Source organism: Urocitellus parryii, chromosome 8, assembly GCF_045843805.1.
Source record: "Urocitellus parryii isolate mUroPar1 chromosome 8, mUroPar1.hap1, whole genome shotgun sequence".
Lineage (NCBI taxonomy): Eukaryota > Metazoa > Chordata > Mammalia > Rodentia > Sciuridae > Urocitellus > Urocitellus parryii.
Genome location: NC_135538.1, coordinates 30,286,789 through 30,301,949, shown reverse-complemented (window position 1 = coordinate 30,301,949; position 15,161 = coordinate 30,286,789). Strand labels below are relative to the sequence as shown.

The 15,161-nt window shown below is 41.0% G+C and overlaps 1 protein-coding gene across 1 annotated transcript; it reads left to right on the top strand.

The window, feature by feature from the left end:
* The first annotated feature begins 7,545 nt into the window (after positions 1-7,545).
* On the top strand, positions 7,546-9,822 carry Tcf21 (transcription factor 21). The gene is made up of 2 exons (XM_026381536.1): positions 7,546-7,995; positions 9,733-9,822. Exons 1-2 carry the CDS (start codon positions 7,546-7,548, stop codon positions 9,820-9,822), a joined length of 540 nt encoding a protein of 179 aa, XP_026237321.1.
* Positions 9,823-15,161: the final 5,339 nt, after the last annotated feature.

Genomic DNA, 15,161 nt, shown 5'->3' with positions numbered 1-15,161 from the left:
CATTGTTATTGTCAGGTCTTTTTGGTCACAAAAAGTAACACAGTATATTAGGCCTGAAGTGAAATTGTTTCACAATTATCTTGTTAATGGGACCCATCTCTGCTATCACCACATTAAAGAGAAAACACTGAATCCCAGGGAAGTTAAAGGACTTGTCCAAATTCACACAACTAGTTAATTGTACAAGCAAAACTTGGACTTGGTTCAGGAATGTTATACTGAGCCACAATAACTTTAGAGAAAAATTATGAAAAAACAAAATCATAATTATCTTAAGGATTTCCATGCTTTACGTTTTGAAGGATGTGAACTTTACATTTTCCACCTAACATTTAGTTCACTCTTCTATACTCAAATTCATTTGAGAAATGTTAGACCCCACTCTTCCTGGCAAATAATTTCATCATGGATGTCTTTGCAATTAGGTTAAACGAAAAAAATAATTATTCATGTGAAAGGAGGAAGTTTAGTATCTGCCTAATGTTCTAACTTAAAATAATACTGGCTTTATCTAAAATATGTCAGAGTGACCAGTTGAAAAGACCCCAGTGAAGTCAATCCACTGTTTTGTCTATGGAATAACTGGCTCAAAAACATTTGACAAATTTTATTACTGAATTGATCTAACTCACATCTATTTCTGTGTGGGAGCTGTGTGTTGTACTCAGATGCACTGTGGTTCTTTAAAATTGATTTAGAGCTTCTAACTAGAAAATATTCTCTCTCCCTCTTTCTCTCTCCCCCTCCCTCCCTCCTTTCTTCCCTCACTCTCTCTCTTGCCCCCCTTCCAAATTTTAGAAATGAGAGTTAGATGACCCTCATCATCAAAGGCCAAGAATCTAGCTATATAACTCTTCATCATAATGATTCCTCAGAATATATATATATATATATATATATATATATATATATATATTCTGAGGTTTACTGTTATTCTTGTAGTAAACCCTCAATGGCAAAAAATCTTAGGTATATCTTCACTTCATCCTGAGTTGGTGAAAGTTAGAAATAATAAACAAGCACTATTTTCCAATTATAATTTCTATTAGCAAATTCTATGGATTGAACTGTGTCTCTCCAAAATTCATATATTGAAGATCACAATTCTTAATATGACTCTATTTGGAGATAGTCTCTTTAGGAGGTAGATGAGTTTAAATGAAGTAATAAGAGTGTCCTAACCTGATAGTGCAGATGGCCTTATAAGAAGAAGTGTTCTCTCTGTGTGTATCTCTCTGTGTATCTTTGTTTCTGTCTGCAGAAAGAAAAGTTACCCAGTCTATAATATTTTCTTATGATAGTTTGAGCTTCCTAAGGCAGTAAACTGCTATTAATTTTTTTAAAAATCTATATAACATTTTATATTAGAAAAAGCTTTCCATTCATTCTTACCTCATAAATATACTTGATGCATAATCAGATTGATAGAAATTAAACAAGCAACTTGAAGGAATTTAGTGAATGCCAAAGGTGGCTTGTATATTGCATGAACAACCCACACCTTTTTACTGCTCCATCCTCAAAAGGAGTAATTTATAAAGCTGTTTCACTGAAGGTAGTTAGTGACAACATTAGTTGGAATGGCTCCATTGGTGCATGTTCTCAGACACATAACTAGAAGCAGGTTAATTTTTTAAAAAACTGATTCTGAGCCCCAGACAAGAGCTGAAGTTGATTTGGACTATTTATAAATTCACAAAGAGCTTGTGGTCTGCATATCATCATTGAAGCCAGATTATACATAAAGTGAATTTTTCATCAAGGTCAAAGAAAATATTTATGCTTTTACATAGTTAACTTTATATTTCATACAATAAAAACACTAGCCACGACTTTGGGATTCACTCTCCTTCTTTTTTACTAATAAGTCCCTACCCCAAGTTTCCTTGAATTTAAAGAGCGTATTTAGAAACAGTATTTCAAACTTTTCTCGTGGTTACGGAGGCAAATTGAGTCACAGGTTCAAGTAGCAATACTGTCACCCTCATCTCATGGGAACAGAATTCTTGACTGTGTAGGGCCTCACTGGCTCTCAGCCCTTTCCAATTCTAGCAGAATATTATTTTGCATCTTTATTTTAAAATGCTACATCATTTTATATTTGTAAGATCAGGATTTGCACTCTCAGAACTTTCTTGTTGATCCCAGGATTGAAACTCTATAACTCTACTCCTCAAGGAAATAATCTTAAGGAAATAACTACAAGAAAGACTCTTTTATTTTAATGCCCATCTTCTCCTATCCTGACAGAAAATAGGCTGACAGCAAGTTGATCAGTTTATTTTTCATACCCATCAAAAGCTACATTTAACACTTAAGTGCTTTACAGGTGTCTTCAATGTGATCCACAAGTTTTCTTTTTAAGAATACTATAGAGATTTTGCTTCCAAGCTTAATGTGAGCTACAGAAAGTAAAGTACACTTGAGCAAATTTTTCTAAAACTTCATCGTTGCAAGAGAAATCCTCTGGCACACATTTCAATTCAGATTTTCATTTCATATAGCATCTTCTTCTTTAGTAGTCAGTCTCCAAAGAAAGATTCTAAATGAAATGGAAAAATGAAGACAAAAAGCCCTACATGGTAGAGACTCAAGGCTTGTTCCATCTTTTCCCCTCTCTTTCCTAAAACTGAGTAGGCTCCAATAAAATTATTCTAATATTAGAAAAAAAAGGAAACTATTAAACTGGATTTATAAGTTCTTACCTCTCATTGTCTGAGTTTCATTCAACCGCTAGTTCCTTTCACGAACACAGGCTTGGATGCTTTCAAAGCTACATCATGGAGAGCATGGGAATGCCAGGTTAACTTTTGGACCCAAAGAACCATGAAGAGTCTTTACATGTTATTGACATTGGCCAACTTTAAGTCTTATTGTTGTTAACGTCAGATCTATAATTCATTGTACTAAATGTGAAAAGAGGGTTAGAGTACAGTGAATACCAAGGGAATTTCTGATTACTGAATAGATTCGTGTCCTGGGCTGATGCCAGGGAAAGATCACAGTAACACCCAGCATCCCCGTTACTGACCTCCTTAGAAAATCACTAGTCTAACTAGTTATGATCACCCTAGCAGACAAAGTGCAACAAGTTGGCACCACTATGATTTGTTACAAGGGGAGATAATTCTCAATATATGAAATGAAGTTAAAATTTAATTTTTAAAAAGTCAGGCTTCAATGGGCTTAGGAGCAGATGGTATAATCAACTGGCAGCAAACAAAAGATAAAGTGGCAGTTATATAGAATTGAGAAAGAGGCACCAACTTGCATAAAGGTTCAGCAAATTGGTGGCAGTTACCATCAAAGAAAAAGAATAAAATATCTGGAGATGTTCATTAGAAGTGAAGGGAAAAGGAAATTGGCAGTTTTGCTGACTTTCCAGGATGAGATACCTCCTGGCCTCATCATAGGGAGTATAAGAAAAAGATGACCATTTGAATTTAAAGGCATATTTTTCTCTCTGGGAAAGATAATATGATGGCATACAAAGTCAGTTCAAAAGAAGCCTGAAATGTCTTCTTTCACATAAAAAAGGAAGCAAATTATTCCATCCCAAGTGCAACTGAATCAAATTTGAACTTCCTGAAAATTTATCAGTTGATAAAGTGGGATTTAAGTTCAAGGATACATTCCATTACTAATCTTCATTTTACAACTTTTGAAGATAAATTTTCCTTAGCACTAAAATCTTTCAAAGATAGCCGTCCTTGCAAAACAAATTGTTAGAAGTGTGCAGCAAATTGGCCAGATGCCTCTGAAGCATAAACTGTTACTTAAAAAGTAAGGTAAGAACTTTAAAAAACTATCTCACACTCACACTTTCAAAGCACTAGTTTTCTATTTAGTGCTTTGAAACAGTTAATTTTCAAAGCATTTCTTTCTCCTATTATTTTAAGTTAGTAAGCATCTCAAAAGTGCTTTTCTTCTCACAGAATATAGTTTACATTTTGGGGAAATTTGGCAGTTTTTAAGTTGTAGCTTAAACGATTTGTTCAGTAGAATCTGACAATAAGCCACTTCCCTCACCTGTTTGTCCCCAAGTATTTATTAGCAGAGATCCACATAAAATTTCAAGAGAAAAAAAGCATTAATATACTTCCTTCAACATATTCAGATGAGGGGCTGGGGATGTGGCTCAAGCGGTAGCGCGCTCGTCTGGCATGCTTGCGGCCCGGGTTCGATCCTCAGCACCACATACCAACAAAGATGTTGTGTCCGCCGAGAACTAAAAAATAAATATTAAAAATTCTCTCTCTCTCTCTCCTCTCACTCTCTCTTTAAAAAAAAAAACATATTCAAATGACAGCCTTCTTCAGTTTTTGTCCCCAAACTGTTAACTATCCCCTACAGAATTTTTAGAAACACTCCAAGGCTCATTATCAACATACTAGTCCTCCCTATTCTGAATGTATCACTGCAAGATAAATAGACATGGTACTTAATTATAGTTTACATTGTTATAAAGAAAAACAATTGAAAGAGATGTTATTTTCCTATACTTCTATTTTGCTTTAAAAAAATAATTGCTGGCCAGTTCATGGCATGAGGTTAGTTTTGCTCTATTCTAGAATCTGCTGTTTTTAAGTTTCCAACATTGAAAAGAATTATAAAAAGCAGCAATCTATTTGGTGGTCCATGTTACTGTGATTGTCACTATCCCCCAAATGATCTATGCAGCCTATCTACTGAGATATGGCAGAGAATTAGACCCAAAATAACAGAAAGAAAAAAATGTGACTTCAAGAAGAAGAATCTTTACAGTTTATCGTCTGGTATATGTATGGCAGTAGTTCATATTCTTAATTACCATCCCATCCAGAGTCAAAATAAATAAATTATTTGTGGTTATTTTGCAAATATCTCAGTAGCTACACCACATTCTCTCTCTCTCTCTCTCTCTCTCTCTCTCTCTCTCTCTCTCTCTCTCTCTCTCTCTCATACAAACACACACACACACACACACACACACACACAAATACACATATACTTGCACATTTCACAAAGTACTGGCCAATGCTCATTTTCACATAGCTCTTAGTCTAAAAATAACTTTGAATTTCGTTTCTTACCAAGACTGAGAAAAAGGAAGGCAAATCAATGAAAACTAGTTTGGGAATCAGCAGGGGGGACTTTTAACAGGCCTGCTGGGTGTTCTCTTAATGCTGTCTTGGGCCTCAGATTAAATTATTGTATGTTCTCTGTTGTAGTACTGGGTCATCTGTGCATGAAGACAAAAGCAACTTCAACTTGATATTTCTGTCATCCCTGCTGTGGGAAGAGTCCCTTTCCTGGTTTATAACATCAATCACTCTTGCAATAAATCTTGGTAGTGGATATGGTCATTTAAATCTCCACCTGCACAAACAACAGAAAATAAGAGCTCATAAATCTCTATACTGGTGATTAACAAATTTTGGATCCTTAGCAAAGATATTAGGGGGGAAGGGTTCACTAATTCATTAATAAAGACTGATTTGCTGACAATCTGTTTAGTTTACAGCATAGGGGGAAAGCAAACAAGACCCTGCTAACAAAACAAAACGTTAGAGGTTAGCGAATTCCCAGCTGAGCCCAGGATTAGAGATATGATATCTTAATGTAGCTGAGGGGTTCAGAATCAGTCAAAGGTTCAGAAGCTGCTATTGAGTTTTGCTTCAGCCCCTCTTCCTTGATGCTCAATTTTAAGGAAAGAAAATCTAGCACAAAATCGGTAGGAGAGATTCATGCATTAGTAAGGGAGAGTCATGCATTCAGTCTTCCTAGTTTGATAGCATCACTTTCATTTAACCCCTACATTGCAGTTCCCTTTCCTCACCTACTTAACTCCCTAGAAGAATTTTTTTCTTCTCCAGGAAAGATGGTCCAAGCTGGGATTAAGGATAAAAAAGAACCTTTTTCAAAAGTATAGTCCTGCTTTGTGTTTTATAATGTGTCTACTTCACTTGAGTAACCCTGGCATTTAAGAGGATAGGAGAAGAGGAAGCCAGGAGCATTGGGAGGAAGTTTGCATGACAAGAAGTCCCACGCAAGGTGATGTCCTAGAGCAACTGAGACTGTGATGTCTACAAGAAAAGCATTTTTGGAAATAAATTGCAGGTAGTTTTAATTTCATCAAGATTATTTTTTTACTGATTTTTTTTAAAAAAGAGAGAGAACTTTTTAATAATTATTTTTTAGTTTTTGGTGGACACAACATCTTTATTTTATTTTTTATGTGGTGCTGAGGATTGAACCCAGTGCCCCGCACATGCCAGGCGCGCTACCATTTGAGCCACATCCCCAGCTCCCGTCAAGATTATTAACTAATAAAATATTTCCTCACATCATTCCCTATCCACCCCACCAAATTGTGTGTAGGTGTGCAATGGTCAAATGTGAGTACACACTGCAGTTCCTTGGTATCTTTTTGTTGCTGCTGTTCATCTTAATTATACATAATAGTGAAGTCTATTTTGACATATTTACATAAACATGAGTACACCTTATTCTACTTAGGATCCCAGTCTTGTGGATGTACATCATGAGGAGATTCACTGTGGCATATTCATATATCTACATAGGAAAGTCATGTCGGATTCATTCCACTGTCTTTCATATTACTCCACACCCCTCCCCTTCATACCCCTTTGTCTAATCCACGGGTATCTTTAAAGTGACCAAGTACAGAAGGATTCTTTTTTCTTTTTTTTTGTACTTTCTCTGCCATCACCATAAAGATTCTGTGAAACACTTGTTTTCTTAACTTTTCCCAGGTAAAATGGGAAAATACCGTGGTTAAAACCTTGGAGTCTTATGGGATGTTAGCAGTCTTATGGGATGTTAGCAGAAACTGAATCTTCTCTGGATTTTAGTTGTTGTTTTCTTGGGAGGAAGGGAGAGGGGCATGGAGCGTTTGTGAGATTTGTTAAGGAAGGCCCAGAAACAGCAAAGGATCTTGACATTTTCCTACCCTTCTCAGTAGCATCCAGTTGAGGCCTCTTCAGAGAAAAGAAGGCCTAAGGAAATGGGCAAGCTGTGAGTAGGTCTAGCTCCTCCTCGGCTGGGCCAAAGTGGGAGAAGAAGACTGGTGGGTGTGCATTACAATTGAGTCGATTTACAAGTCGGAAACCAAGGTTTGTTCACGCGTGTCTCCTCTGCTTGTGAAAGGGGTCCAAAGCTTTGCTGGCCTAGCAGGCCCCTCCCCTAGACTGAAAGGATCCGCCTCTCTGTTCCCCAGATAAATTCCTAGTGTCCACCAAATTCCTCAGCGCTCTCTCACACTCCTCTGCGGCCAGGACTCCGGGGGTGGGGAAACCGATCGCCAGTTCCCTTCCTGCAGAAGCCTTCGCGCTTGGTTTTCACAACTCTGCAAAGGGGAACGGGTGAGACCCAAGCAGCCAGATCCCCAATTTTAATTTCCAACAGGAGGTAGCTGCTCCGTACTTGGAGGCCCATTGGTTTCAGGGTCTCTCTCTCTCTCTCTCTCTCTCTCTCTCTCTCTCTCTCTCTCTCTCTCTCTCTCTCTCTCCTTTTTTGCTCTGTCTCTCCACCCCTACCCTCAACATGTCCACCGGCTCCCTCAGCGATGTGGAGGACCTTCAGGAGGTGGAGATGCTGGAATGCGAAGGGCTAAAAGTGGACTCCAACAAGGAGTTTGTGACTTCCAACGAGAGCACGGAGGAGAGCTCCAACTGCGAGAACGGGTCTCCCCAGAAAGGCCGCGGCGGCCTGGGCAAGAGGAGGAAGGCGCCCACCAAAAAGAGCCCCTTGAGCGGGGTCAGCCAGGAGGGGAAGCAGGTCCAGCGCAATGCGGCCAACGCGCGCGAGCGGGCCCGCATGCGGGTGCTGAGCAAGGCCTTCTCCAGGCTCAAGACCACCCTGCCCTGGGTGCCCCCAGACACCAAGCTCTCCAAGTTGGACACGCTTAGGTTGGCGTCCAGCTACATCGCCCATTTGAGGCAGATCCTGGCTAACGACAAGTATGAGAACGGTTACATTCACCCCGTCAACCTGGTGAGTTCTGCGGTGCTGTGGCGGTGCTGCGCGCCCCAAGTCTGACCCGCGGGGTGTGAGTGCCAGCGTGTGCGCTCGGCTGGGACTGGGGTGCCGGCCCTGGTGCGCCCTCCCTACACACCTTAGCCACCGCCGGCGTAGTGCCTCTAGGGACTGGCGCTCCCCACAGCGCCCGCGCTCCCTGCCCTAAGTGCCGCCACAGGAAAGATTTATGCGAGGGTTTGACGTGGCAGCCCCATTAGGGATTTCCAAGTGTATTAAGCTGGCAAAGAGGAGGGATCCCCCGCGCGGGTGCCAGAGCAGCTCCCGCTAGCGTGAAGGGGCTGGTGCAGAATAGGGAACGTTGACAAGATGCTGCGCATCAAAGAGACATCTTAATAATCCCTTTATTTTTCCGTTAGCTGAGAGTAAAAACGTGATTTTTCCTTATAAACTTGCAATTTCGTTCCTTTCCCAAGTATATATAGGACTATTCATGGCCACTTTCTTATAAATGGAAGTTCCCCAATTACTTAAATATTCTGTTTCTTCTCTGAGTGGGTTATCATTTTTAAATAGTATAAATTCTGGTAGATATCAGCATTCTTAACAAATCTGCACACGTATTGGTGTACCGAATAACACTAAAATAATAGGTCACTCTCACCTAAGATTTAAAAAGACATTATCCTGTTTTCTTAAAAAGTAATGCCCATTGAACCTAATTTTTTTAAATACAAAAAAACTAATGCTTATTGAGCCTACTATTTTTCTCAAATGTATTTCCCTGTTTAAGAAATATGTTTTAATTCCTCTTTTATTTGATTTCACTTTAAAAGGTGCAGGCTCTAAAGAAAACAACAACTTACTAGAACTTCTGTTTATATGTGATAAGAATGAGACTTTCCTCTTAAAAGTCAAGTCTTATCATCCAGCACTAGTGCCTAGAGGGTTGAGTTGTCATCTCACCCAATTGGTCTCAGGAGTTAGGGGCAGGGGATGCAAACACATTTTGCCATGAAAAATATTTTCCCCTCCAATTAAAAGGGTGCCCCCTCATGAAACTAAATTGAAAATATTTCCTAGAATACTTAAAATTGCTGTTGTCTTCATCTTTGAATAAAAATTTAAATAAGCTTTATTATAAAAGAGCCCAGAGAAAGGAAGAGACAGTTTGGCTTTCTCTATAGTAGGAAAGACGTCTTAAATAAAACGACCATATATCTATTATTAGCAATATTTCCCCTTTCAGAGCTGGTGGTTAACTTAAAACTGTAGTCAAATCCCGAGTTTGAAAGAAGAAAGTCTGCACCAGGAAGATAGATGGGGATGAGGGTGAGAGGATCCTGAAACCTGACCACTGTCTTATTCAAGGGCCTTAAAGGGCACTTCTTGGGGGGTGCCCACTAGTTGCAAGGTCCTTATGAGTTTCTCTGCTCAGGCTATTTAGAGCATCTGCCACCGCACACTAAGCTTTCCCAGGGCCTCTCTTGGATTTCAACTGGAACCCAGCATGGGCCTTTTGGGCTCTTATTCTAAAAGGCCACCACCACCACCTCGAGCACCTTGGCACCAAGGCAGCTTTTTTACTTTATTCAACAGAGGGACCGCGTGGACACAAAGTAAATCGCAGAGATAACCGTCCTCCCCTGCTCACTGCTTACCCCACCGCACCCCTTCCTTTCCTTTTCAGCCCCGAACCCACCCTTTCTTCTCCTCCTGGGCTACTTACCTCCTCCACCTTCTTGTCTCCTGCAGACGTGGCCCTTTATGGTGGCCGGAAAACCCGAGAGTGACCTGAAAGAAGTGGTGACCGCAAGCCGCTTATGTGGAACCACAGCGTCCTGACCTTGGAGGTGCGAGTCTGGGAAAGGCACGCTCCCAGCGGGGAGCGGGGCCCCGGGAGGCGACCCCTGCCCTCCCTGCTCTCCGTCTCTGCTTCCCCCTCGCAACGCTCCTCTCCCACCTCACCCTGAGAGAACACTTTACAGCGACGACGAGGAGATTCGTTTCCAAACCAGAGGAGATCCATCGTGCTTACAGATTCCCATCTATTTAACTTTATTAACTTCTACCGTGAATGACTGCGAGCCTTGCTGGTCCAAGTGCAATATGTAATTATAAATATATAAATAGATAATAAGAGCCTATCAATGTGTATCTTTTGTACAATATGTTGTAAAATGTAGATGATAGAATAGCTGACTTTGACAGTCACATTTATAAAGTAATTCACTTAAAGATATATATTTTTTTTCAAACAAGTTTTGCTACTTTCAAAAATAAATCTTTCTTTATATTGCTAAAAACACTGGTGTGTGTTTTTTTAATTGGAAAGAAAAATGAAAAACTATGGGGAAGTTTGATTAGAAAAGGATTAAATGTTATTTCCATTATGAAGGCGCGGAACATATTTTGTACTGAAAACCTAAAAAGAAACTCTTACAAGTTGTTTTTAAGATCATGAGAAATATTGAACTATAAACAGAAAGAGCAGGATTATTTTGTTACTAAATTCAGGAGGGGGAAAAATGCAGGAAAAGGAAAATTCTATTTTTCAAGTATTCTACAGTATAATTGCGACACAAATAGGGAAGTGAACTCCACGGTGTATAATTTCCAGGCGTGTTTGTGATCCCAATAATCCACGTTTGCAAACGAGTGAAAAAAATAAGGGATTCTATGAAAGATGTAAATTCCATAGCCCTCGGGGTGTGTTGTGCATCACCAAATGCTGCAACACATCCTGTATATTTCTTATTAATAATTCATTATTTAACTCACTTAGGCCTGCAATTGGGTTGAGGTTACCCCTTGCGTTCAGCTCCCGCCACGACTTCCGGCGGGCTGGTTTTTAATTTAAACATCTTCCAGGCTACGGAACAGCTCGCAGAGGAAGATTAAGTTGAGATAAACAGAGAAGCGAGGCAGAGGAGCCTGGGATCGGGCTCCCTGGCTGCCCCAGCGCAGCCCGCGGCTGCCGATGCGCCAGATGCCACCGGGGCTGTTTAATGTTCGGGGTTATGACCGCAGTGTTTACACGACGTCTTCGGTTATTTATACTGTTATTCCTCGTAGAGGGCCTTGAAACTTCCGCTTCATTTGCTCTTTCTTTTGGATCCTCCATTCTCCCCCACCTCGCCCCTTTTTTTTTCCCCCTGGACTGTCTGGTACCTGGCGTAAGGACTTTCCCTTCCTTCTCCCGCATCCAGCCAACCCCAAAGGCCGCGCGGGCCGGGTCAGCAGGATCCCGCTGTGTCGCACCGACGTGAAGCGTCCATTCTCCGGAGACTAGGAACTCTGGTGCCTCCTCGTCCACGTCATTTGCACGTCGGAGAATATTTCAAGGTGTCAGGCTACCTTCTACCCACACCCCATTTGACTTTCAAGAGCGCATTTCCAGTGCTAGCCCGCTCCACTTTCCCCAAATTCACTTCTACTGGAGGGACAGAACCCTCGCCTCCCGGGCCTAGAGTTCAAATCAAATCGTTAAGATTGGTACCAGCCCATTCAGCTGTTTGCCTTTCACACTCAACATTCTCACTAAGTTTCTAGTAACTTCTTTAAAATACACACACACACACACTCACAGATGAATGCCCCCCCATTCTAAGTGCTCCACGCTGGCAACCCTTTAGAAAAGTAACTTCTTGGTCATTCTCTGACAACCCCCAAACTGCTGACGGATATTTTTTAAAGTCCTTGTGCTTCCTAGCTCTAATTTGGAGCCTTTGCTTTAGTCAGGAGGCAGGAGGCTATGAAAAGGGAACACACCCGGATTCCAGTCCTGGTTCTGCATCCAGCTAGCTATATCCTAAGTTAGCCAACCCTTAATTCTCTCCTCTCTAAAAAATAAAGATGGTGATAATGATAGTAATAACCACACTCATGCTTTTCTCTTTTACTATACAAAGGCTTAGTGTGACTCAAATGAGATTCTATTGGTTCAATTTCTTCACAAATGAAAGACTCCTTGCAAATGTCATATACTAAATGGCAGGTGGTGAACTGCATATTCTTAGGCCCCCAAATGAAAGAAAGCATCTAGGTAGGAAGCTCAAAAGGTGTACATTATAATGTATAGGCAAAGATCTTTTATTGTATGAACTACAACATGTCTCTTCCATGCAGTATTGAACCCTTCTTACCTTCCACCTCTCCCCAATGTTCTCCAAGTTTGCTCAGAAGTGTCTATCAGGCTGACTCCTACAAATCTAAAATCCAGAAAAACTCAAATAACAAATACAAAACTTAAGAGCTGCATATGAAAAGAGAACACTGATGTTTAGTGATGGGGACACATCTCATCAGGAGCCACAACCAAGGTGCCTGAGCACAACTGGGTCTCCACAGTTGTAGACTAAATGAAACAAACAGTGGGGAGGGAATGACTGGGTTGTGATTACCATTAGCTCTAAGAATACAACATGAACATTTCTGCATACCTCCACCATACATCCACAGTTGAAATCTCTCTCTCTTTCTCCACAGGCCTTCTCCTGTCTCAGATCACCAGTAAGCCCACACTAACCATACCTAGATTCCCTGCACTTTTTTTTTTTATCACCTTGCATCCTTCCCCAAAGGGTACAGCCCCAGACTCCCTTGTGCCCAGCCTAATTACTTGAATTGCAATTTGACAAGCAGCTGGAAAACATGAGTAGGGGACCCCTTTACCCCAAGCTAGTATAGCCAGGAGTGAGGAATTGGGAATAACCTATGAGGTGTAGGTGACAAAAAGTGTCTTCGAAGAAACTTTCAGGAAGAACCAGGGGAATGACTAAAGATGTCACTTATAATGCCTGAAAAAAAAAAATGAAGTACTTCAAAAAAGTGTGAGTTTGTAAGAGGAGCATACATAGTCAAACTGTACTGTAGCAGTGGATATTCTGCCTCCTCCCCTACCCCCCTTTCTGCCTCTCTCCCCCTCCTCGCTTGTATGTCTTCTACAGGAAATTCAGTATGCTTTTAGCAGGTATTCCCATTGTCAAAATGAATTTTTTTAAAAAAGAAAACTAGAGAATGGGTTCTCTTCCCTGAAAAGAGAAGCAGTGAACAAGGTAACCTGAAATCCACTGGTTATGTGTATTCAATTAGTGAAAACACTACCTAAGGGAACTTTTAAGCCAGTGGTTCTTTTGCACATTTCAGAATGACCCGGATGCTCTGACAATTGGAGTTTCTCATGAGTTTCCACTTGATGCTATTGCTGCTGATCCAAGGACATCTTGACTAGGGCTTTTTTTTTTTTTTTTTTTTTTAAAGATCTGTCTTATTAGGGAAGGAAACAAAGAATTAATGCAGAGGGAAAGGAAAGGAAATGTTGCAAAGTAGAATATCTTTTAAAAGGGAGGATGCATGTTCTGGGCTCCAGCTTGATTCAGTTTTGTATTTACTCCAGGATGGCATTCAATGGACTCCAGACACTGCCATTCTGGAAATCAAACTGCTAGTCCTTGAAAAATAAGATTTGTTAAACCCTGTGCATGAGTCTGTGTACCTTCATCTAATGCCCTCAAAGATAAATTGCAGTCATTAGGTGATGAATTAAAGACCTGGGTGGAAGAGAGCCAGGCTGTTTTTGGCTCCCTTGCTACCCTTAATGGAGAGAAAAATCAGGGCACCCTGGACTCAACACCCGCTGCAAGAGGATCCCTCAGGTCATTCCCAGGCCAGAAAGGTTGTCTGCATCACTCTAATGGAAGTAATCAGGTTCACTCTGGTTCAGCACCCTGAACATAGGGGAAATCAACCCATGGTTGGGGTGAAGGGGCACCAAGGGTGAGCTCTGGAGGGAGCAGAGAGGTGAAGTAGAGAAAGACTTTTTTTTTTCCTATACCGAAGAGAAAAAGTTTTTTGGAAGCAAGAGGCAGGAGGGAAGCTTGCATTTCGGTACCCGAGCCTATGCAGCTTTATTTATGTCCATTTCGGAAACGGGTCTCAGATCCAGAGGGTGAGTGCGCTGCTGCGGCTCTGCCAGGCACAGAGACGCAGCGATGGCGGGTTCTGGATTACTGCAACACCCCAAGGGGAAAGCAGTCGTGAGCTGGCCACAGCTGGCCGGCTGAACATCCTTTCGTAGCTTTTCTTCCTTTCCTCACAATTCCGTAACTGCCCGTGGAAACTCACTGGGTGCCAATGGCATTCCTGAGAGTCAGTCTGGCTTCCTCCAAGCGTCTTGGCACCGCGCACCTTTCGTCTTAAGATCTTGGCAGGCTCTTCGGGTCCACCCTCTTCCCGGTTAACCTCCCCAAGAAGAAGCTTCAGAACCCCTCCCAGGACAGAGGGAGGAGGAAGGATGGGAAAAGGCGGAGAGAACAACCCCTTTAGAAGGTCGAGGAGTTAGAAGACCAGACTTGTCAAGAGGAAAGACACATAGTGCCCAGCACTTAGTGTACTGTCTGACACCTCCATAAATGTTGAACTGTGAATGAATCTTTAACTCTTTGATGGCATGCAGAAGGCAGGAGATAAGATGGAGGATTGTTGGTGGGGCCCTTCCTATGGTTACACAGAATTTTAACCTCTTGTTGAAGTCTAGGTGCATATCTGAAAGGAAATAATAATTTTTTAAAAGGCAAGCAGATGTGATGAGACTTGATGGAATCAATGGGGTGTTTGAACGGGCCTCCTGCAAACCTCAGATGAAATGTGTTCCTTCTTTTTCGAGTAAACATATTATTAGTTTTTTTAAAAATATATTTGCTTAAACTGTACTTTAAAAATGGAATTAATTTGAGATACTTTTTAAGAACATAATGTTTACATGTTCTAATCTTCAAATTAATCCATTTGGGAATGAGGAAGTAATTTGTTGCCTTTTACAGATGTAGGTACAATTCTGGTTTAGTGGAAACAGTTTCTGACTGAGTCCTTGGATAAGATCCTAAGCCTGCCAGGACCTTAGTTCTTCCCATTTGTAAAATGAGTATAATAGTGATTGCTTGGGGAGAATAATGTACATGTGGACAATGCCTGGCACATGATAGACACTAATTGATGTTCCTCCCTTCTTCTGTTCTTTAAGTTACAAAAATGACTGAAAGAATGCTATGTCCTTCCTCTAGTTATCTATACAATACTAAACAATCACTGAATTCTATGATAATATAATTGTACCGAATCACCTTGAGTGTGATTAAAGGAGGTTATTATTTCATTCTTCTTCTTCACTGAGACTTCGCCAT

What these genes read in the sequence shown, in the direction of transcription:
- Tcf21 (XM_026381536.1), top strand. Translation starts at nt 7,546, where the DNA reads ATGTCCACCGGCTCCCTCAGCGATGTGGAGGACCTTCAGGAGGTGGAG. An exon ending in ACATTCACCCCGTCAACCTG is followed by an intron (nt 7,996 to 9,732) that starts GTGAGTTCTGCG and finishes TGTCTCCTGCAG; the next exon opens with ACGTGGCCCTTTATGGTGGC.